The sequence below is a fragment of the Pyxicephalus adspersus genome, chromosome 5 (genome assembly GCF_032062135.1).
Source record: "Pyxicephalus adspersus chromosome 5, UCB_Pads_2.0, whole genome shotgun sequence".
NCBI classification, from domain to species: domain Eukaryota; kingdom Metazoa; phylum Chordata; class Amphibia; order Anura; family Pyxicephalidae; genus Pyxicephalus; species Pyxicephalus adspersus.
In genome coordinates, this window is record NC_092862.1 from 81,322,844 (window position 1) to 81,347,094 (window position 24,251).

General features: G+C 38.7%; 1 protein-coding gene across 4 annotated transcripts in view; it reads left to right on the forward strand.

The window, feature by feature from the left end:
- Positions 1-695: 695 nt before the first annotated feature.
- Positions 696-24,251, forward strand: part of COL15A1 (collagen type XV alpha 1 chain) — a 493,232-nt gene continuing 469,676 nt past the window's right edge. For all 4 annotated transcript variants that reach the window (XM_072411944.1, XM_072411942.1, XM_072411943.1 and 1 more), the window contains exons 1-2: positions 696-804; positions 893-975. In XM_072411944.1, coding sequence (XP_072268045.1) covers positions 737-804; positions 893-975 — 151 coding nt within the window. In that variant the 5' untranslated portion in view covers positions 696-736. The remainder of the gene's footprint in view (positions 805-892; positions 976-24,251) is intronic.

Below are 24,251 nucleotides of genomic sequence, written 5' to 3' on the forward strand. Positions count from 1 at the left end.
ATGTGACATGGTGCATTTATTAAAAATGTATTCTTGAGAGGTAAATACACATGCACTATGGTGCCGGTGGCTGTGCAATTAACACACAAACAGAAAATACAAACTTGATAATATAGATTCTGCTATCTGTCCAGTTCTCTGCTGCGTTTACAAACCTCTGGCACAGATTAGCCCCACGTTGCAGTTTACAACTCTGTAACTTGCTAGGAAGTTGAAATGCTAAAGTCTGATCAACAGTCAAAGATGAGAAATTACTTAGGCTCATTAAAACATTAACACCTAGGCAAATAAACCGAATCTCACAGATTGTTTTTAGGAGTAAAAGGTTGGAGAGCTTTTAAATATATATTGTGAAAGAAGATACTTTAAGGTGCAACGCTTGCAAAGAATCTCCTACAATAAGCCTACAATGTATATATCTAAATTAACATATGCTAATTTAAAGAATATGTGAGCAAAGTAAGACTGATGTTAAACGAGTGCAACGTATTTCACTTAACTTCATCTGCTGTCCAAGTGAATTTATTAAAACTACATTTGCTAATAAACTGAGGAGTTATGCATGTGATTAAAGGCAGTGGTCTCCTAAGAAAATCTTGAAGGAATCAGATTTCAGTGTTGGAGTAGGGATTACTGTGAGTCACTGGATTTCTTCAGACCTGCCTTTGTTTCACTCTGCTCTGTGAAGCAGGGAGGATAGAAGCATATTTTACAATTTAGTAAACTGTGCAGTCCTATGCTAAAGCTCCAAGTTTATGTGTTATCTGTGAGCCTGCATTTCATCTCTTACAAGATGATTACAAGGTAAAGATAAATATATTTATTCTTTATTAAGTTATGATACAATTTATTGATTACTGACTATTTTTTCTTTTGCTCTTGATTTACACAGACAATCTAACTATCACAATCGCTTATGGACATTTGTAATGGCATGCATTCTTCCTGTGGTTCTAGATGCTCAAAATTGGGATGGTAAGATGAGCCTAAAATGATGAATTTGTGTATGCATGTAGATAAAAAGTAAAAATAAGTATATAAATATGTCTCAGAATAATCTCTGTAGTAGACTCAGGTTATAAGGATCTTTTAGACTTGGAATATTTTGATCTTTTAAACTTTAGCCACATTTTGCATACAGTGTTAATGATGCTACTATGTTACTATTTCCTGTCACTGTTGTATTTGTCAACATTGTAAAGCCTTGTTGGGTAGAGTTTTTACCTAATGTTCAGGAACCCACATTACTACTTCAAATCCAAATCTTGTGCTTGCAGCTCCTACAATTACTATACGCGTTCCCTATGTTAAGTACTTAGGATTTATGACTAGCCTTCCTGATTTACATTTGCTTTATTAACAAAATAGTTTGTTTAGGGTATGTCCTGACCTTTTTCTATTTATTAATAGATAGGGTTGTAGTTATGTGGTAATCTTTTAAATGAATAAGGAAATGGTGTGTTTTGTTGTATCCTAGTTGTAAAGCAGACTGCCTATATTAGAATTCTGCCTCACTTTGCCTGACTGTAAGCTTCTTGGACTTGGTTCCTGGTCAGATTAGCATGATAAGCAATTATAATTTTTACAATGGATGTTGGTGATGGCAGCCCTTATATTTTTCAAGCTCATGTCCATGTCAGGTCAATACCAAATCTTCACTAAATTCTTCTGCAAAAAATAAGTATTCTCTCATACTGTCTCCACCAATACCAACCTCTTATGAAATCAGTTTGGAAAGCAATTATTGCCGTTTCTTTGATTTCCTACTGTATGCTGCCTATAGCACTCAGTGGTTCTCCCACCAACCCCTGCGCCACTATTGAACACAAGAGTAATGTGAGAGGAACTAATGAGTGGTGTAGTGGACAGGAGATCGAGTGTTGACCTCTCCTGAAGATTCCTCTTGATTTTTAGTAGTAGTGCTAATAGCAAGAAGGTAAGTATATTTACATTCTTCATTTGCAGACAGAGCTTAGATTGATATTGACCAGGCAGATCCCTTTTAGGATTCACAGTTTATTGCACTGGTTGCATAAAAGTGCATATACAAATAATAAAGTAGAAGGTGTAAATGTTTAATTAAAATTATGGGTGATTTTAGTAAACTGTGGGAAAACCTTTTCAGGGGTGGAAAGGGGTAAGGTATTCAAGGGATGATCTGATTCATTAACAAAAGTATCTAGAGACTATAGAAACTTTCAAAAAAGTAATTTTTATTTGACACGGCCCTTTTCTCCCTTTGGACCTGATTTATTAAAGCTCTCAAAGCAGGAGAGGATACACTTTCATCAGTTAACCTGGGTGATCCAGCAAACCTGGAATGGATTTCAAAGTCCTTTGCTTTTTTTGTTAGCAAATGTTTTTAATCCTGGACCAGATCCATTCCATTTCTTTTGGATTACCCAGGCTCATTGATGAAAGTGTATTGTCTCCAGTCTTACAGAGCATTAATATATCAGACGCTTTGTGCCATAGTTTGTACCAGTTATGCATGCACAGGTTTGCATAAAGTGCTACTTATTGTGCATAATGGTGGTGGCATTGGTGCTTATTATGTTAGTGCTTTATGAACGAAGGAAAATAAATAAGGGTAGCTCTGATTTAGAATAAAAATCTTACCAGATACCCTTCACGTTTTCAGTAATGGCACCCTCCAGCCTGCATGTATTAAGGCACTCTGAATTTTTCACTTGAAGCAGAATTGGCTTTCTAGGCAGATCATTAAATCCATCTTTTTCGCCTTATACCAGTACTACAGAATTGAACTCAATCTGCAAATGTTATCTAACAGCACCAACCTTTTCAAAGGTCTAATATCTATTGTTGGTCTAAACATGCCATACATTGGTTAATGTTATTTAGTGAGAAAGCATATAATTCCTACAATATTGTATCTGCAGTGATAGAATCCTGTTATCTTGTTATCAACAAGGTAATTTTTTTTCTTTACAATAGCCCCTACCCCTTGGTTATTATTTTCTTCTTAGTTACTCTGTAAAGTTACAAACCGAACATGTAATGGCTCTACATTTCCTCCCAAGAGTCAGGAATAGCAAGCTCTGCATTATTTATGCTTTTCAAGATGTTAATATCTCCTAGTACTCCAGGATTTAGCATTAGATTTTGCTCTTAAAGGAGGAAATTTTTATACAACAACTGATGATTTTACTCTTTTGTATGTTTTATATGTTTACTTAGAGACATTGGTGTTAGGGTGTAAACTTTTCTGATTACCTTTTATGATCACCTACATTTTGGGCTCTATTTATAAAACAGTGACTCTGACATTCCTTTAAACACTTCCTGGTGGGAATCAATTACTGCCATTGAAACACATGAATCTGGAAGATTCCAAAGAGGGAATGTCAGATTCTTTTTTATAAAGAAAGCCTTTAGAGTAATTTGTGAAGCTATGTTTAGTAGTTTGCTTGTATTCCACAGTGTTGTATTTAAATATAAAACATGTCAAAGTACTGATCAGCAATCAACAGTTATGCTGTACCATAGCATTAAATAAGGCAGATTGGGGTTCAAGGAAATTGAACAGCTTTTGACCCTCCCTCTCCTCCTTTTATTGAGGTTGGTAAGATACCCAACTGACAAAAAGTGCATTTTGCCTTGTGGAGTGACAGGCGGGAATGCAACTTTGACCTATATGCTCCGACTCAAAACTAGGGTGTTGAAATCTACCACTATGCATGATAACACTAAATAAGTAAGAAGTAAATGTGTTGTGGTGTAATTCAAAAAAATGACTCTCCTAAACACCTAACCAGTTCATCACTATATGAACTATCAGTAAACTGTGGTTGTTTTAAAGGAAAATTATGCAGATGTGAAAAAGTATGAACCTATTTAATGTACAACACTGTATGTATGTTAGTGCTATATAAATACAGTTTATTAATAATATTTGGCATTCATCAGCACATTAATGGGTCAGTATGACTCAAAGCATGTAAACACAGATATAGTAGTGTACCACAACACTTTAAATCTGTATTTATACACTTTGCATTACACTATAGTCCCAGGAAAAATCCCATGCAGGAGAAAGGCAGAATTACATAAATTAATTATTGTATTTTTTTCAAGTTTCTAGCTTCCAAATGTATCTGAACCCTAATACTCAAAAATACTAAATCAGAAACTAATCTAAGGTCAGGCAGTATGTACAGGGTTATTTGTTACAACAAAGTTACAGTAACTATGATTACTCTAAACAGCACAAGTATCCATTAGGCTGGGTCTACACAGATGGTTTTAAAAACGCATGTAAATATTTATACGTTTATATGCACTTTTACAAGCATTTTAAAGTTTGCATTTAAAACACTAAAAAAACAAAACCTATGAATGCCTATGATGCGATTTTGCATAGGCATATATAAAAGCTTTACTTTTAACCCTTTTAGGGAATGAGTACAGGGGTACATAAAACCTCTTACTCATGCCCTGAATGGGTTAAAAATATGTGTAAAAATGAAGACCAGACTTTAATGTTAAAGTAATTTATTAGATGTGTGTGTTTTGTGTAACTTTTTTACAGGTTATCCCACAATGAAAGGATGATTCCCACAGCTGCATTCATTACATGAGCACAGCCATGGGACTCCTGACAGTGTGGAATCCCCACGCACTAGAGGGCAAATGAAGAAAAGTCTCCCCATTCACCTCTAGTGCTCTGTGATTGGCCGAGAAAAGGAAAACCCTTGAAAAGGGACAAGTCTCACAATTCAAGTCTAGTGCTGACTGGCCGAGAAAAGGTAAACCCTGATGACAGCCCAAGCACCATCAGGGCTTCCCTTTTCTCAGCCAATCATGGAGCAAGGCTCTGCTCTGCTGCTTTTCTGATTGCTTCCGCAGCCCAAGCGGGGCTGTGGCATGTGTTCTACATCCAAGAAGCAATCAAGAAAGTGATAGCAGGGCTCTGCTGATTGCTCCACTCCATGATTGGCTGAGGAAAGGGAAACTCTGATGAATGGCTCAAACGTCATCAAGGATTCCCATTACTCACCCATTCAACACTAGAGATGAATAGGGACAAGTCTCCCCATTCAAGTCTAGTGCTGAATGTCTGAGAAAAGGAAATCCTTGATGACGGCTCAAGCGTCATCAGGGTTTCCCTTTCCTTAGCCAGGCACGGAGCACTAGAGGTGAATAGGGAGTCTTGTTCCCATTTGCCCTCTAGTGTCTGGGGATTCCACACTGTCAGGAGTCCCACGGCTGTGCTCATGTCATGAATCATTCTTTCTTTGTAGCATAAGCTGTAAAAAAAAAAAAAAAAAGTTTAACAAAAGTTAAACAAAACACACACACACACTTAATAAAATAATTTAACATTAAAGCCTCATCTTATTTTTTACACATATTTTTAACCCTTTCAGGGCATAAATAAAGGAGTTTAATGTACCCCTGTATTCATTCCCCAGGGATAGGTGGCGGAGATCTGGGAGTCTCCTTAATAAAGGGGGCTTCCAGATTCCAAGGTCCTGCTAAAAACCTATATAAAAGCCCTCATTGTTTTCAATAGAAGCGTTCAAAAAAAAGCTTAAAAACGCTCGTAAAAGTCTCCATTAAATTTAATGGGAGCGTTTTCCTATGTTTACCCTGCGTTTTAATTTTTAAAACCTTGCAAGGAACGTTATCTATTTTTCTCAAAACATGTCCCAGGAAAACATCCTGGTGTAGATTAGCCTATTGGAATGCATGGGAATTTCAAACATGGGCTTTTAAAGCATCGGGTTAAATGCTAGGGAAAACGTCTGTGTAGATTCAGCCTTCGCAGTCTTATTGGACTACTGCTTTTATTGCATCTTACTTATCTGGACTTAATCATCTTGCTACTTAAAAATTGTCATGTATTTTGCACACAAAAGAAAAAAAACATTTTATAAATATAAATAAATATTTTGTTCATTGATTCTTATCTGGAAGATGGCCACGATAAACATCTTGATCAGGACTAAGGCTGATTCTCTCAGGGAATGACGTTAACAAGAAGAGATTGCATGACCATTCTGCATGGCAAATTATGAAAAGACCCTGTTCATGCCTTTTAAGCCATTTAACAGACTGAGCTTTTAGTTTTGGCAGAGAAATTCAGAAAAAGGTGTTTGTTACATTTAAACTAATTTTAATTAGACATAAGCAATATTTATTTCATCAAGACCTACATTTTTGTAAACATTATTTCTCATGCGCCACAATCCACTTATTTTCTATTAATTGTCAACTGCAGTTTCTTTGTAAATGCTTGTAATTCATTTGGGGGGGGGGTTACTATGCAACATACATCATAACTCTGAGTAAATAACTTTTACAGATTTACTATAAACAATTAATAATCCTATTTTATAATCCTAATTCATAATCCTATTTTAAAAGCCTTTGACAAGACAACGCCTTAGTGACAACTACCCAGTAGTGAATTTCTAAATTTACTGACTTCAATGTACAAACATAACATCCATATTCCTGGGAGTTCTGGTACTGTTTCCAAGACCAGAAAAGAACAAATCTTTCTTATGTACTATGTATTACAGATGTAAGATCCTCCATCTGTTAGATCACATTTATCTTTTTAAACCATAGACCAATAGTTGAAGGGTTACCATGTCTCCACAACAAAAGAAAAGAAGCTCTAGCAGCATTTACCAAATGTCCTATCACTGAACCTTTATATGTTTTTTTTTTATTTGAAAAGCTATTTTGGTATAAATAGAAAAAAGCTGCATCGTCTGGGACATAGCATTCCATAAACTGTTGTACTATAGCTCTGACCTTTGCCTAAATGGGCTAAGAATTAGACATGACCAAAAATGTGTAAAAGCATCCCCTTTCCAGTTTCAGATCTCCAACAAATATTGGGGATATTTAAGTTAAATTGATGGAGTTTCTCCTACTACTAAAAGAAAAGAACAGGATACAGGAGTGTTGTTGGGGAGTTTACAACCTTTCCAATTCTGACTCCCATTTCTCCAAAAAGGGGGGCACAAAATCTTCATGGGGTTCTACTAACAAAACATATAGATTTAAGAGCATGTCTGACCCCTCCTAAATTTATGCACAGGTTTCTCATACTGTATAGAGGCTTGAGCAAACAATTTACAATGGAAGTGTTCTCCAAAAATACAGTAATTGAATAGCTCTCGATTGCGACAAATTATATTGTAATTCTGGGAATATTAGCCCTTCCTTGTAACCCAATTATCTTGAATAAAAAAATGTTGCGCTCTATATAAATGATTGGACTCTCAATCTACAGAACCTAAATCTTCAATCCCCAGCATAAAATCTGGATTATCTATAATTGGAAACAAGAGAAAAAAAACAAAGCACACTCTCCATGTTGAACCTATAGTAGGGTGCCATAATTCCCCCCCCCCCTTTATTTTAGATAGCCATGGCAAAACATCAATGAGGCAAGTACTAAGGAGACCCACTGCTATTATTCTTCATATTTACACCAATCTATAACTGTGGTCAATATTGAGGCCAGAAACATGGAATGGATTTCTTAAAAATCAATTCCTATTTGTTAATAAATATTTTCAATCCTGGACAAGATCCATTTCAGGTTTGCTGGATCACCCAAGTTTACTCAGGAAAGTATATTTTCTCCAGCCCTGGAGAGCTTTAATAAACCAGGCCCATTGAATTCAAAGTTTTTACAAAAAAGGGGCCCAAAATTATTATTAGCCAGTATTTATATAGCACCGACACATTATACAAAGTCCATTGTTATATCACTAAATATCTAAACAAGTTTTATGATATATTAGAGTCTAGCTATCTGGACCAGGGGCTTTACCAGTAGGTGTACCATAAACTGCTTTATCCAGTTCCTTTCTAAAATGTTCCGTCTGGGTCCATAAACCTGGGCATTCCAGATTTCTCAGGAAAATGTATAATGGCATCATTAGAAAATTTGGGAGGGTTTATTTATAAAGTCATCCTTCAATAATAAGAAAGCCTTTTATTATTTGGAGGAGATATCAATTCTGCATTGCACCCAATTTTGGATACCTCCGAAGCCTGTACTAATGTTTCTGGGAAAGTATTGAGAAGATACCTTTTTAATATGCAACTAGTTGATATATGGCTTCCAATAGCAAGCTGTCTCCTTAGAACATACCATTCAGTCATGTTTCTGCCCTGTGCATATGCTTTCTATGATTCTGTGTGAGAAGGGCCTTATGCCATTGCTTACATCCAGGACAACTATGTAAGTTGCAATTAATTGACAAATATTGTAATTTTTTGATTTTGTACTTATTTTTGCATATATTGTGTTATTTTAGTATTTTTGTAATGTACATTTTCTGTACATCTCCTGTGTCCTGAAGAAGCGGAGTTAATTTCCTCAAAACGTGTAGAAATTTGGAATAGTCTTGTAGTCGGTATCCATAAATTCTACTGATGTACTTTGTTTGCAGATGTTTTTATTTTAAAGCCTTTTGCTCTTTAATGATATTTAATAAATTAAGTTTTTTATGTCACGTTGAAAATCATATTAAATATTTTTTTTTTGGCTCTAAATGTTCCATTATTTGGTTATTCACCATATGTGCGATTCTGTGGTAACATTTTAAAAACCGCTCTGAGCTTAAAAATCTCAAATCATCATCAATTGTACCAAAAACACAGACAAAAATATAACCCCCTAACCCTTAGGGCAATGATGTCATCTGAGGACATTTTTAATTTGTCTGTTCCCATTTTGTAGATATTGGTACATTGTAATGTAATAGGGTAATCTGGCCTATCAAGGGATACCACCATTGTTAAATCAAATACTTTTAGAAAACATGGTATGTCTTTGGACTCAGTAGCACTACTGAGGTCACATCTCTGTTAGCTTGCAACGAAAAAGGAAATTCCCAGTTGTATCTAATGTTTTTGGGCTGTAAAATTTACATTAAAGCACGCCTTAGGTTCAACGTAAATTTAGGTAAATCTTGCCACAGGTAAACAGATGTCCCAATAAAATTAATGTAATCTAGGTTGCGAGCAGCATTTATAGTTTCTTTAAATGGAAAAGAGTATATTCAACATATATTATGCTTAGGACATGACACATCTTGGCTCCCAAGGCCCAGGGATCGATTTGCCCTATTTATTTTTAGAAAAAAGAAAAGGTTCCAAAAAAAAAAAAAAAAAAACGGGCTGCTCCTTTTGCACATGTAGGCATGGCCAGAAGGGGCATTTTCCTACACTTAGAGGAAAGAGATGCTGATCTCATGCATGCGCTTCGAGATCGGCTCTATTTTTTTTTTCCTCTTTACAGCAGGCTATGTCACCTGTGCAGTACAAGATCAGGTGACGTAATCAAAAGATGGAAGAACAAGGCTGAAGATGGCCGAGCCCAGTGCCGGGACGAAGGAAATTCGCGTTGAAAAAAGCACCAGCGCAATTCAGGGATATGTGGAATTGAAGGCAAGTATGATTTTTTTATTTTTTAGTTCCTCTTTAAATAGAGCAATAAAGATTTGTATGGGGAGATTATGTGTATTATGTCACAAGATTATGTGTATGTCACATTCTTTCTCCAATCAGACAGTGGATCTTTGTCAGCTTATACATTTTCAAACATCTGGTAAGGGCTTTTTTTTTTTTAATACATAGCGTCACAGATGCTAAGGGACAGCTGGCCATATTTAGAGGTTTTGGAACACTAGTGATGTCAGAGAATCCTATTTAGAAAATCTAAAAATATTAATAGAAGTCTATGGCATCTCAGGAAAAAAATTGTAAACTCAATACTAACATTAATGAAAGAGTTTATATAATTTTAAACAAGAGAATACCACATTGTCAACTGGTCCTGCAGAGCCCAGTTGCATTTGGTGTTTACCAGAGCTGTTGATATACAGATGACCTTGTGCAGTATGACAACTCCCAACCCACAAGATTGCTAACACTGCAAAAAGATAAGCAGACACTGCAAAAAGATAAGTGTTGTAACCAAGAACAACAGGATTCATACACAGATAAAACGGTCAGAAACAAAGCCAATACATGTCACATTGATTACTCTGGTACACCAGTAAGAGTCTTAAACTATTCAGATTGGGAACTATTATTCAATACCCTTTAACTGCTATAAAGTTACTCTTGAGTTGAATATAGAGCTGTACAGAGATGTCATGTAATAAATTTACTATTTTTTTTTAGTGTTTCAGATGTAAACACTATTTAGGATGACCTAGTCTTTTTTTAAATATATGTAAACATATTGTAGGGACTAGCAAATGAGCAGTTCAGTTAGGGTTTATTTACCACGCCAAATAAACATAACAATGAAATTAAACCTGGCCACTTGGCCTCCAAATGACTGTTAGTTCCCTCACTAACAGTCATTGGCAACCTACTGCTGCAGGACCCTAATTCCCTAGCAGTACAGCCTTTACCAAAAAAGTTTTTACTCACATTTTTTTACACTCCCAGCACTCCCAGCACTCCCAGCACTCCCAGCACTCCCAGCACTCCCTGGCCAAGAACAGGAGCCCAGGAAAGAGCAGGCCGTGAGTTTACATGCACAGCATAATTGCCAGGATAGGTTTCAGCTGGGATAATTTACTTCTAATCATCCCAAGCCTCTTTAGCTCCCCCACCTGGCCAAGAATCCCATTGTCCTACAGCCTGTTACTTTAATTCCACCATCAGGCCAGAAAGAAAACTGCATGATCAAACAGAAAATTATTACGCATATAATCTGTACCTGGAGCACCTCTTTATTAAAGGACATATAAGCAATTGTATATTAGGCCAAAAGAGAACATTCAATTACTGCAACAAGTGAGTTTCCAACTGAAGGTTTCTGCTTTATTACTTGCATGATGATGATTGTTTGGGCAGGATCTTCACTTCCTTCTGTGTCATTGTTTGTTGCTTGCAGCCTCAGACACACCCACTACTTTATAGCCCACAGACATACCTGCTAGGTCAGTCTGAAAGTCTAGGCTGTACTGCAGTGGGATAAAAATGCCCACCCAGATCCTTCCCTCCTATCCCAGAGTATGAGCCCTATAATACTATAACAACAATAACCATTGCAGGTCGCCAAAGCAAATTTCCTGGAACCTTTTCTGCTAGAAATTATTATTATATTGACACTGTACCCCACAGACGGTTAATATGCAAGTTAGGGTCAATAGGTTTGGAAAAGTCAATCTGTAAATGGAGTTTGGCTCAGGAATAGACACGCCCTGCAGCCAGCATCAAAGACACACAGGCTGCAGCCAGCATCAAAGACACACACGCTGCAGCCAGCATAAAGGACACACACACAGGATCAGATATCTGGAGCTGTCTCGGTGAGTACTTTTTAAATTTACCAGTATGTATGCTTTTATTTTCTTTTTCTCCTAGGTCTTATTTTTGGGGTAGGTCTTATATTAGGGCAGGTTTACAAAATAGTGCTAGGTCTTACTTTCGGGGTAGGTCTTTTCGGGGAAACACTGTATATATATTATATATATATAATTTCTGTGTTTGCAGATGACACCAAACTATGTAATGGAATTAGGTACATACAGGATGTCTATAATCTTCAAGCAGACCTGGATGTACGGTTTGATTGGGCAGCCTAGTGGCAAATGACATTTACTATAAATAAATGTAAAGTTTGCACTTGTGTGCTAACAACATGCATGCTTCATACTGTCTAGGGGGAATACATTTGGGGGAGTCAGAAATGGAAAAGGATCTGGGGGTTCTGGTAGATCATCATGTGCCTTTCCCTTTGTACTTCGCTGGATGGACTGAATTTCTGTGTTTTTGACCTCGGCTTGTGTTTGGATTTTCTGACATTCTGAACTCTGCATTTGTGGGCTCTGTACTCTGCATTTGTGGGAGCTGGGTTGACTGCCGGCCTATCTCCAGACAGCATTCCTTGCGCACCAAGTCCTGGGGACAACCGAGTGCTTAGAGATGCAACCAGTCTCCCGAGGCTGAGCAGGGGCTGCTAAAGGCGAAGACTGCGGTGATAGATTGGGGGATTGGAGTCTGGGGAATACTGGTATTGACCCGGGCCTTACAAAAACCGAGACTGTTGATCCAAGGAACATCCGATTGCCTCATGGAATCAGGAAGGAATTTTTTTCCCCCTGTTGAAGCAAATTGTACCAGGTTATTTTTTTTTTGCCTGCCTCTGGACCAACTATGTCCTTTAGGGTTTTATATGACTTATATCTTTTTTCAACCTAACCTACTATGTAACTATGTAACAATCTCTGGAGTCCCACTCCACTGTGCCATGGATAATGGTTCTTTACAACCGCCCATGGGGGCTTCTCAAATTTCCTCACTTTCCTTGGAAGGAATATTTGCAAGCTATTCCCACTAAGGAGGAATTTCGCCAAAGTCTTTTAGAAGTCAAGAAGATCTGCAAAGCAGAGATTCAAGTAGTGCGGGTGGATCTTAAAGCCTTGGCGGATAGGGTGGACACCATGCATAATGAATTACTAAGCTACTAAACCAATGGTACTTCAACTCCAAGATTGCGTGCATACTCGGGAAACCCAGATTAGAGAATTGTGCCGTCAAATTAAAGATCTGGATATTCACAACCGCCAACATGATATACAGGTTAGAGGCCTGGCAGAAGCTACATCAGCGAAGGATCTACAGTATGTATTACAAGCAATCTTCAACAAGATCCTGAGGCGCCTCGGCACCAATCCTATGAAAATTGATTGGGCTCATAGAGCATCCCACTCGGGGGGTTCTCCCTCCATACCCAGAGATGTCATATGTAGCATGCATAACTTTTCCCTGAAAGCACAGATTATGCGCACAGCCAGGAATATGATATAACTGACGTTGATGGAGCGGAAAGCCTTTTAGCCTTGTGGCCAACAAAGATGGAAGGACCCATGGTACTATGCCACACGAGAGATTAACAATGTTTTTGCCAGGATTTGGGTATCCCACATTCTACTGTACCAGGTTGGGAACCACGCAGAAGGACCCAGTGCCCCGGTACATTGCGGAGATCCAGCTCTTCACCTTGATACTCTGTGATCAAATGAACTAGCTCCTTTTGCTTTATTTTCAGGCAGCGGAGTAAGTAAGCGTAAATGTTCCTGCTTCAGTATCTTTCCTTTTATGACACATAATACTTTAGCAACATTGATGGTGTCTAGCTTGTGGATGGGGGGTTGGAATGTTTAGGAGTTACTAACCTGACAGGGAGTTTCCCCCTTTCAGGTTAGCTGAGCAAAATGTTTTGGTTTTCATGTTTTGTTTTAGGTTTTATTGGCTTGGGTGTTGCAATTTGATTTTAGGTGCTGATCCCTTGTTTCACTAATCTTTATTTATTATCTGCTACTTGGAGGATCCCGGTGCGGGCTGGAACATCATAAATGACTGGGCCGTTTGACATGTTCCCTGATAAGGCCTCCGTTGCGTCACCTATTTTTAGGGCCTTGTTTCACTAATCTTTATTTATGATCTGCTACTTGGAGGATCCCGGTGCGGGCCGGAACATCATAAATGACTGGGCCGTTTGACATGTTGCCTGATGAGGCCTCCGTTGCGTCACCTAGTTTTAGGGCCTTTAGATGCATCTGACGTCTCCACCAACTTAGGTTGGTTTGTATTTACAGCTACAATTTTTGTTTGGTTTATCCTTATGTATAATTGTTGTTTACATTTTTTGTTCCTCCTTTCAATTTCCTTGTTCGGGTACTGTCTGTTTATTATCTTACCTGGTAGTGTTTTTATTGGAGGAGGTTTTTGGGGGGGCACGGAAGTTAAAGTCCTTCCTCAGCCTAGTATAAATGTGCTGGTCCCAATATTAAAAGTTATACAAACCCCATATGACGAATGCTAGATATCTATCATTAAATGTAAAGGGGCGTAACTCCGCCAAAACGTAGATTGGCTTTGGAGGTATGCAAGGGATATAGGGAAGATATAGTGTACTTGCAGGAAACCCATTTAGACACTTCCTGTAACTTTATTTTGCTAAATGATAATATCCAATGGTGTATTCAATCCCAGCTAGTTCTCAAAAATCCCTTAGAGTAGCCATGGTTACACAGGTGTTCCTTTTATTCTTCACAAATCCATTATAGACCTGGGAGGGGCGCTATGTTCTACTTCATGGTAGATTAAGCTCAGTTGAGGTAATTCTCTGCAATGTTAACGCTCCTGACTCTGCTCAATTGTTGTTTATCAAATCCATTTTAAAACTTTTGAAGCAATATCTCACATTTACAACATCTTAGGAAGAGACTTTATTCTATCACATACACCATCGGCAGATCATCTCTCCATTCAACCATATGTAAAACCTCCCCCTACATCTAGTGTCTCTTCTCGATTTAGTTCCTTATTACATAAATATCCACTACTTGATGTATGGCAAATTCATCATTCCTATGACAAAGACTTTTCTTTTTTCTCTAATTCACATCAGACCCACACTAGAATTGATAATTGTTTTGTAAATTTTCCAGGACTTAAGAACACTACTGAATTGCACATAGGCACTATATCTTGGTCATTGGACCATGCTCCAATTTTTATGAAGTTACAGAGGCTCAAATCCACTGTGAAGATGCTCTTGCAAGCTGAATTAATATTTACTCAAACATTTTCCTACAGAAATGGGGCTGCAGGTGGAACTCGAGCAGTATTTCAAGGAAACGCAAACTCAGTCTCCCAACTTTCATCTCTGTGGGAAGCAGTGCTTAGGTCGCATTGAATTAAAGAATCTCCTCAACTCAAAAAAATAAAACATATCTAAACAGACTCAAGTGATGTTGCGGTTGACAAGGGCATTGTCCAACTCCTTGGACATGGACAAAGTGTAAACAAATGTTTTTGTACATGCAGCAGAGATATGATAAAGGCAACAAAGCGGATACCCTTTTGTCCCACACAGCTCGGGATAAGGCAGCAACAGCTTCCCAGTGGCAGTAAAGGATGCTTATGGTATGCCAAGATATGATTCTGAACAAATAGCACAGATCTTTGATCTATATTATACTGACTTATACTCTAAGGTGCACCATTCTTAAAGGGCAAAAGGTAACCACGTGCACTCACTCTACTTTTAATGCTTAAACATTTACAGCCAGATGTTTTGAACTTTATTTGGGCGTACAAGACCCATAGACTATCCACAACTGTGCTGTGTGCATTATGAAGAATTCATCCTAACTCAATGGTATGGAGGTCTACAGCTTCAGTGCCAGATAGATCACTGTTAACACTTGTAATTTACGAAACATAATTGGCAGACCTGTAAAAGCTAATTCTCCCTTACTATGTCCCCTCTTACATCATTTTTAAATACTTATAATATACTTACCAAATACCAGATAATTTCACCGCTCAACTGGGAAAATAGAAAAGTTTTTCATTTTAACAGATTATTCACCATAGAATTTGCAAGCTGCTTCCATTTGGTGTATTTAAAGAGGAGTTGGAAATGCCTGACACTAGCATTGTCCAATTTCGTCATTTTGCACAATCTTTAACAAGGGATTTGATCTTTTCAGCTGTTACCAAATCTGAGGCAGTCTAGGGGTCCAGGTAGGCCAGGATTGATATCGGATATTTATAAGGTACTAGCAGAGGGGGATAAGGACCCCCCTTGATTCATATATGTGGAAATGGGAAACCGCTTTAGGAAAAAACTATCCTGTTAGAACTTTGGAAGATTATCTGGGACCAGGCTCCAAGGAGCTTTTGGTGCATGTTATATTGGGAAAATATATATAAGAATATGACACCTGGGTACTACACCCCAGATAAACTACATGCTATATATCCTACAGTGAGTAACCTATGCTGGCGATGCAGACAGGCTATTGCTTCCCTATTCCATATTCTGTGGTCATGTCCATGGATAAGCCAGTTTTGGGGAATAGTTGATTAGCTTTGTCTAAGTTGCTAGTACCCAAATGCGGAGGGATCTGATAAAATATTTACTAGGACTCCCTATTAAAGATATGTCTAAAATGCAATCCAAGGCCTTAAATCCATTTATCTCCTCTATATGTAGGTAGGGCTGGAGTAATTTTAGGAGCACTTACAATACTGATGTTTGAATCTAAAAAAGTTCTTTAAATATGGGTTTGGCCACCGATTACCCCCCTACTCTTGCTCTCCATTATGATGAGAACAGGCTGTATCAAAGTTTTGCTGGTCTCCTACGGACTGAATTAGCTAAAGTCTCAGTGGCCATCACATCCGAGCTGCTCCAGGATTTACAGAATCTAGGCACACGAATTGATGTTTTTGAGAAAAAAGTGGATGAGACAGTATTACATGTTAATCAGAATTCTAAAGAGATATCAGTGCTTCATGACCAAATTGCGGACCTACAGCTTAAGATTGATGATTTGGAAAATAGGTCACGCAGAAACAACTTCGGAATCAGAGGGTTGCCAGAATCCATTAAAGATGTCTCAGAGGCGGTGAGGCGATTCTTACAAAAAATTCTGCCTGACTTACCAGAATCACACCTAACACTTGATAGGGCGCACAGGGCCCTGATGGCACCCAGACAAGACGGCCCGCCCAGGGATGTGATAGTCAAACCTCACTACTTTACCACGAAGGAAGCCCTGTTTAAAGTTACAAGAGCTATGGATCAAGTCGAGATGGAAGGGCACTTAGTACAGATCTTTTCTGACATTACACCATTTACAATACAACGTAGGAGGGCGCTTAAACCACTCTTGCAAGTGCTGATCAATAATAAGATTAAATATAGATGGGCCTTCCCATTGAAAGTGATCTTTCAACTACAAGGAAAAAGTTTTGCCTTTTCTTCTTTTACTGAGGGTGAACAACTCCTCAAAGATTTGAATCTGATACACCAGGAGGACATTCGTAATTGGCCCGAAGGGCGGGCATCTACCTCCTTGTAGCCACTTTGGACCAAGGCTATAACCTCTGGAAAGCAACTACAGAAGACTCCCTGAGAGGTTTCATTGGACACTCTCCTGCTACGATCTTTAACCTCTTAATGTTCTAAGACAGCTGTATTTGTTGTTGAACCACCTTTGAGACCCTTTTTGGTGTCGCTGTGTCTATGTCATATCTCTAGCTTTGTTTTTGCTTATCTGTTGGCTCAACCCCCATTTGGGATGATTGAGTTCCTTGTAGCCCAGTCCGGTTTGGGTGCTGGCACTCAATCCGGCTAATGTTGGCTGGCATTCTGGGGTCTTTGTTAATAGAGCGGATATACTTTGTAGGTTCTGCTTTAATTTCTTGAGCCCCCCGGTATCTTGTATTTTTTCTATTTTTGGGGGTGTTCTCAATTTTACACTCTGAGGTTAAATTGCATGGTATTGGTTATTGTTTTTACTGTATTATTAGGTAAGTGGCCGCCGAGCCATTAATATTTAGGAGGTCTCTTCGGCCCAACTTTGTGCTTCTTTTTTTTTTTTTTTTTTTTATGATTTTTTTTTTTTTCTTTTTTTTTAGGAAAGAAATGCACCTATGGACACAAATGTAAATACTACCACCCTGAGAGAGCAAACCAACCATTGCGATCNGGTGTGGGATCCGGGGGGCTGTACATGCCCTCCAGTTTCAGGGAATTTGATTCGGGCCCTATTTATTTACCCGGGTCTGGAAGAAATCTCCCTGATGAAATGGAGCTTGTTGGAGCTCCTGTTAGCACAGAAGGTGAGGCTGCCCCTCAAGGTCCGGGAGCTAAGGGTTTCCGGGAGTCGGGGTCACCCGATCCTTTCTGGTTTTACTTGTCTTTTTTTATTACTTTATACGTTTTGTTTTTTTCTGTCTGTTATGTCTTGTTTGTCTTGTCTGGTTTCTGGTAGTCCCCTCCCTGTTGTTTCTACTGGTAGAGGAAGTTCACTCAGATACGTTTTGATATTTTATCCCTATGTTGCCTGACCTCCAGGCCGGTCCTGTGACCTTTACTAAGCTGACGCTGCTCTCTCATAACGTCCAGGGCTTTAATTCCCCTGTTAAGAGATCCAAGGCATTTCATTACTACAACTCCCTAAAAGCTGATATTCTGGCCTTACAGGAAACTCATTTTACCAACAATTCTGCTCCGAGGTACTTTCATAAAAATTACCCTATTTTTTTACATGGCTAATTCTGATAAAAAGAAAGGTGGGGTTCTCCTATGTTTTAACAAAAATCTGAATTTCTCGCCTCAGGATGTTTTTAGGGATCCGGGGGGTAGGTTTCTGATGGTAATTGGCTATGTTGGCATACAGCTTATTACGGTGGTTTCCTATTATGCGCCCAATGATGGTCAAGTGGCGTTTTTTCGTAGTCTCTTGGGTACAATTTGGCCCAAAGTGCAGGGCTCCCTGATTTTGCTGGGGGACTCTAATTTGGCTCTTGACCATATTTTGGATAAATCAACAATGGGCAGGTATAGGGACCCCCCGAAAAAGAGCCATAGTTTATCGCTTCTGTTGAAACAATATGATTTGATTGATAGCTGGAGGGAGTTGAACCCATTAGCTAGGGACTACACACATTTTTCGGCAGCCCACGATCAGTACTCACGTATTGACCATGCCTTTGTTCAGTCTCGCATGCTTCCCAATATTTTAGGGGCTCGGATTCTGACTACGCCTTGGTCTGATCATGACCCATTGGCACTATACCTTTCAGGCTTTAATCGCCCACAGACTGGGTTTCGCTGGAGGCTTAACGAAAGCCTAATTTCAGACACACTGGTGAAGGGGGAGATAGAATCGTTACTAAGTAACTTTTTTCAGATAAATGTAGCGAGTGACACATCCCCGTCCGTTAACTGGGAAGCTCATAAAGCATATATTCGGGGGGAGTTAATAAAACTAGGGGCGTCACGCAAGAAGGCCCACAACAATTTGATTGAAACTGGCCTTAATGAATATCACAAGTTGCAGCAGCAACATAAGACTAACCCTCAATCTGTGTTGAAGTCTCAATTAGAGACCAAATGCACTGAACTTAATCTACTTCTTACCACTAGGGCGGAAAAATCGATCCGCTGGTCGGCACACAAATTTTATTTGTGGAACGATAAACCAGGTAGCCTTCTAGTCAATAAACTTACCCCCAGACCCAAAGTACAATCATTCCCCAAAATTAAGGTCAAATCTGGCAGATTATCACAAAATCCAGAAAGAATATTGGCATTTTCGAAGATTTTTATGGCCAGTTGTATAGCCCTGATGATTCCATCACCGACACAAGCATTGACAGGTTTCTTAACAAGCTCGATATACCTAAACTGCGCCCTAAACACAAAGAAATTTTAGAACGTCCCTTTATGGTTGAGGAATTGTATGGGGTGCTTAAATTTCTTAGGTTGGGAAGCTCACCTGGCCCGGATGGTTTTTCTAATTTATATTATAAAACATTTTGTCCTATCTTGGGGCCACACTTGATAGACTACTTTAATTACCTGCGGGCAGGGAATTCCTTGTTAAGGGACGCCAATAGGGCATATATTAGTGTGATCCCTAAGCCTGGTAAAGATGCTTCAGAAGTGGCCAATTATAGGCCCATCTCTTTAATTAACTGTGATCTTAAAATTATGACAAAGATCATGTCAATGAGATTGGGTTCATTTCTGGGAGCATATGTTCACCCGGACCAGGTGGGCTTTATACAACATAGACAGGCCCCAGACATAACGAGAAGAGCAATTGATCTTATTTCAGTAGTTAATTCCAATTGGGATGGGGGCTTTTTACGTCAGGCTATGTTGCTTTCCCTAGATCTGCAAAAAGCATTTGATAGTATCTCTTGGAAATACTTATTCCAGGTTCTCTATAGGATGGAGTTCCTTAGAGTATGGGTCTCAGAAATTTTCCTGCCATGTTCCTAATTGTTCTCCATTTAATGCAATTTCTTTTTTGTTAGGCTGTAAACTAGACAATACACTAATGTAACTCCTGCACATGCCATAGAGCCTGAGGTGAAGATGGTGGGTTCCTAGGGCCAATGCACAGTATGTGCCATATTCGGCAAGTATGCTGTGCATTCTTGCTGATTATGACAGAAGCTCATTACCCACCAGTTTCACTTTAAATTATGTTCTCTTCACCATAATTATTCCAAAGGCATGAATATACTGATACACAAAGATGTTTCTATCACCTGTAGGCAGGCAGCCACTTACTGAGGGAGAATATATAAAGTATTACTATACTGTACTATTGACAAAAAGCCACGTAATAATTGCAAATAATTATGCTCTGTCTATTTACATTCTGTATTGAAGGAGTTTGTCCATTTCTAGACAGAGAAGCCTATTACACTTATACTGATAACTAAAAATTTAAATTCGCTTATAAATCATTCTGTGGACAGATTTGTAATGACACACATTCCTGGTGGCACTGGTTATTATGGTTTAGAAGTGTTAGCAAATTGCCCGGTCCTTGTTATTTCTAAGCGTATACATTTGAATAAGTTTCGCTTTGAGTGGTCCATTGTTATAAACCTTCAAAGATTATATTTAAATTGGTAATAGTCTGGTAATGGGGAGGCCAGTGGAGCCATACTTTTAGGTAGGGGTATCCAGCAGGACCGTCCTTTATCACTCTTAATAAATCCTTGATGAGGCAATTATGGAAGCAGATGTGAATAAGGGGCTGCATATGGTGGAAGGTGAAGAAAAGAGAGCCCTATATGCCAATAACATGCTGCCATTTTTGGTCACTTGGATATACTCTTGATTATTTGGTACTCATAGAAGGGTGTTGGCAGTTTTATGGTTTGAAAATTAGACATTTAAGTCTTGCTTCAGGTAAAATGTCATCTAGTGCATATTCTTCTAAGTCAATATCTCATACATAATGGTGTCCAAGAATATGTGGGAATTTTTCCTCTTAAGCTAATTGTGTGTTCAAATCAAAACAGAATGGGGTTTACATTTGTTGGGTTTGGGCCAATAATTATCCAGTGTGGAAACTCAGACTTAAGTTAGGGCATCTTCTATTTGAGGACTTGATCCTGAAAAACACCCTCCTAAAATTAAACTTACAATGGGCATTGCTAAATTCATGAGGACATGTGTGACTATTGTGAGATCGGCCGTAGCAACAGGGGGTGTTTCAAACAGGAAACAGGGCCAGCAGGTTAAAAGTGCATCAAGGGTTTTTTTTTCACTAATACTATTTTCACCAAAAACAGGCAAAATAAACAAACAGCAAAATAAAGCCTGGCCACTTGGCCTCTAACTCACTGTTAGATCCCTTTACTAACAATCCTCCCCAACCTAGTGCTGCGCAGGACTCTAAGGCCCTAACCATACAGCTTTTACAACAAAAAGCTGTGTCTTTACTCACAGTTCACCTTGGACCTCCTCCCAGTTCACCAGCCAAGAACAGTGACCAGGAAAAAGCAGGCTTGGAGTTTATATCCACAGCCTAATTTCCAGGATGGGTTTCAGCTGACACAATTACACTTGATCATCCCCAGGCCTCTTTAGCTCCCCCATCTGGCCAAGAAGCTATTGTCATTCAGCCTGGTACTTCAGCACCCCTTTCAAGTCAAAAGGAAAACTGTTCTATTACCCAGAAATATACTTTGCATATAACCTGTATCTGGGGCAAATGTACCTATCATTCTGGATGAAACCCTGGGTATTCGTTGGCCAGCTGTTACACCATCATCCATAAAAGGCAATGTCACAATTACCTCCTCTTTCCTGCGCATGTGGGCAGTTTTGACTCTGGACGTGCCTATGCTAGCAAGCTTTATCAGCGCCGTCGGCCAATCAGGAAATAGCCTCCTAATCATCCCTGGCTATTTAGCTAGCTCAGAGACAGCACTCAGCGTTTGTGCAACATGTCTCCACTGGTGCAGAGCCCCTAGGTCTGTTATGGTAGTTCCTGTACACCTGTTAGCTAATTCGGTGTTTCCTCTGTCCAGCTCTTGTGTTAACCCCTTGTTGTCCAGTCTGTTGGTTCTCAGCCAACTTCCCTGTGCTGTTCCAGTTCATGTCTGTCTGGGGATATTCCTGTGTTACCTGTGCCTCCTGTTGCTTCCAGTGTCTCCTGTGTTCCCGGTGTCCGCAGTGGCCCGTATGTCACTGGTGTCTGTCTCCTGGATACCTGGTAACTGACCCCTGGCATGTGACCTGACCTCTATTGCTTCCTGCCTGCCTCGATTATCTTTCTACTTTGTGATTTGGTACTGTGTTTTATATTGCCCACCTTGGTGTGCCCAAGAACCGCAACCTGGCAGTAACCAGCGGCGCAACATCCTCACCATCTGAGGCTCTGGAGAAGACCTGGTTACTGCTTAGACTCTGCGCCTTGGCCCTTCCCAGGGCTCACACCACCACTGTGCAAGCCTTAGCACCCCCTAGTGGCCCTGTCTCCCTGAGCGTGACAGGCAGGAAGAACAGTAAAACTGGACACTAGCATGTTCAACAACTCAAAAAGTTCAACTCAACTTTATATAATTCTTAGGAGCCTTAGCAGAAAGGAGCATCTTTTCTAAAACCAAAGCTGTGTCCATACCAATTACATTATGCTAAACTTTCATTAAAAATTATTTTCATGAAGAATCCGGTGTGAAATATTGGTTATGGATGTATAAGGGTTGTAAATAAATCTCAATATTAGGAAGCCAGTGAGTGCTGAAACATACATTATAATGTGGAATTATGGAAAAAAGATTGTATTTTGTCCTGTTACTCAAACCCTAGGGTGTACTTTCTCTCATGGTAGTACGGTTTCAAAATCTTTAGGTGGCAAAATATTTATTTATACAAAGCAATGCTAAAATATTGTAACATGCTGCAAGTCTGGAAGAAATGTACCTTATTCAGACTACAGTCAACCCCCCAGAGAATTTGTTTAAAAAGCATGTCACTCGTGGTATGTTTGTAAAATTGTGTATTTGCAGCAAAATTAGGACCACAATTGGTTAAAATGATATTTCAAATCTGCTTTAATGGTACTTTATGCTAAAGAAGTATGACGTGCGAAATGGGATACGTGGCTATTCTAGCCTTGATAAATGTCAGGAAGAGGAGGACCAATGCATCTAATTTATCCCTTTTCGTAACTTATGCCAGAACTTCATACAAGGACAGCTAATTTAATAGAAGGGGATTGTGTTAAATAGATTTTTTTTCCATTGTTGAAATATTTCCCTAGTGTAGAATTAAGTACTCATGGAATTCTTGTCCTTTAAGAAATGTGCATCCAATATTAACAGTTGTATTTCTTAGCAGTGGCAGCCATCCATAAGCAGGTCAATTTAGGTCATTGAATATTCCCTTCATGCAAATGTAAATAGTGTTTGAAAAACATGCACATCAAATTATAATATAGATTTTTTAGTGATTAAACTTTTGATGTATGAAGTACATCAGAAGTAACCTGGAAATATACTTTGGTTATATGCTTTTATTTGGATTTTATTTAAGGGACACCATATTGCACTATAATTTGCATAAAGTGTATAAAGATAAATTTAAATACTGTGAGCTACCTGACACACTCACATGAAAGACAACATGGCAGAAACAGCAAACTTGGCAAGATTTTAAATGCATATGCAAAAAATAAAAAACAAAAACATAGTGCTTGGCAACGACTGCAATACAAACACCATCATACACTTTTTTATCAGATACTGTGATATTCTGTCACAATATTTATTTACATCAAGTATAATGTTTCTTTTACATTTATACTTAAATTGCACATATAGTGGAATTAAACTTCTGTGTGGGAAGTGGTGTGCTAACACAATGGCCCTGGTTAATAAAAAGTTCTCTGAGGCTGGAGAGGATACACTTTCATCAGTGAAACTGGGTTACCCAGCAAACCTGGAATGGATTTTTTTAAAAAGTAATTTGTCATTTGTTAGCAAATGTTTTCAATCCTGGACCAGATCCATTTCAGGTTTATACTTACTATCAGCTTTACAGGTCAAAGTGTAATCTCTTCAGCCTTGGAGAGCTTTAATAAATCAGGCCCATTGTGTATAAAATGTATATACAGCATTTTTGCATATTATGACATACTGTTTTTAAACTGAAGAGAGGAAAGATGGATCCTTTGCTTTTCCAAAAGGATAGAAACGGTTAGAAAGTAGGGAATTCCTGCCAAAATACAGTTAAAAATCTTTAACATATACAATTAGGATTGTGCCACCAATGGACATATTACAAACACTATACACAAGAGTAACATCAAATAACAATATTGTTATACAGTAGTGCTTGAGCTGGAAACATCAAATCATTATTTAAAGATTAACAGTATACCATGTTAAACTTAAAACTCACTAAA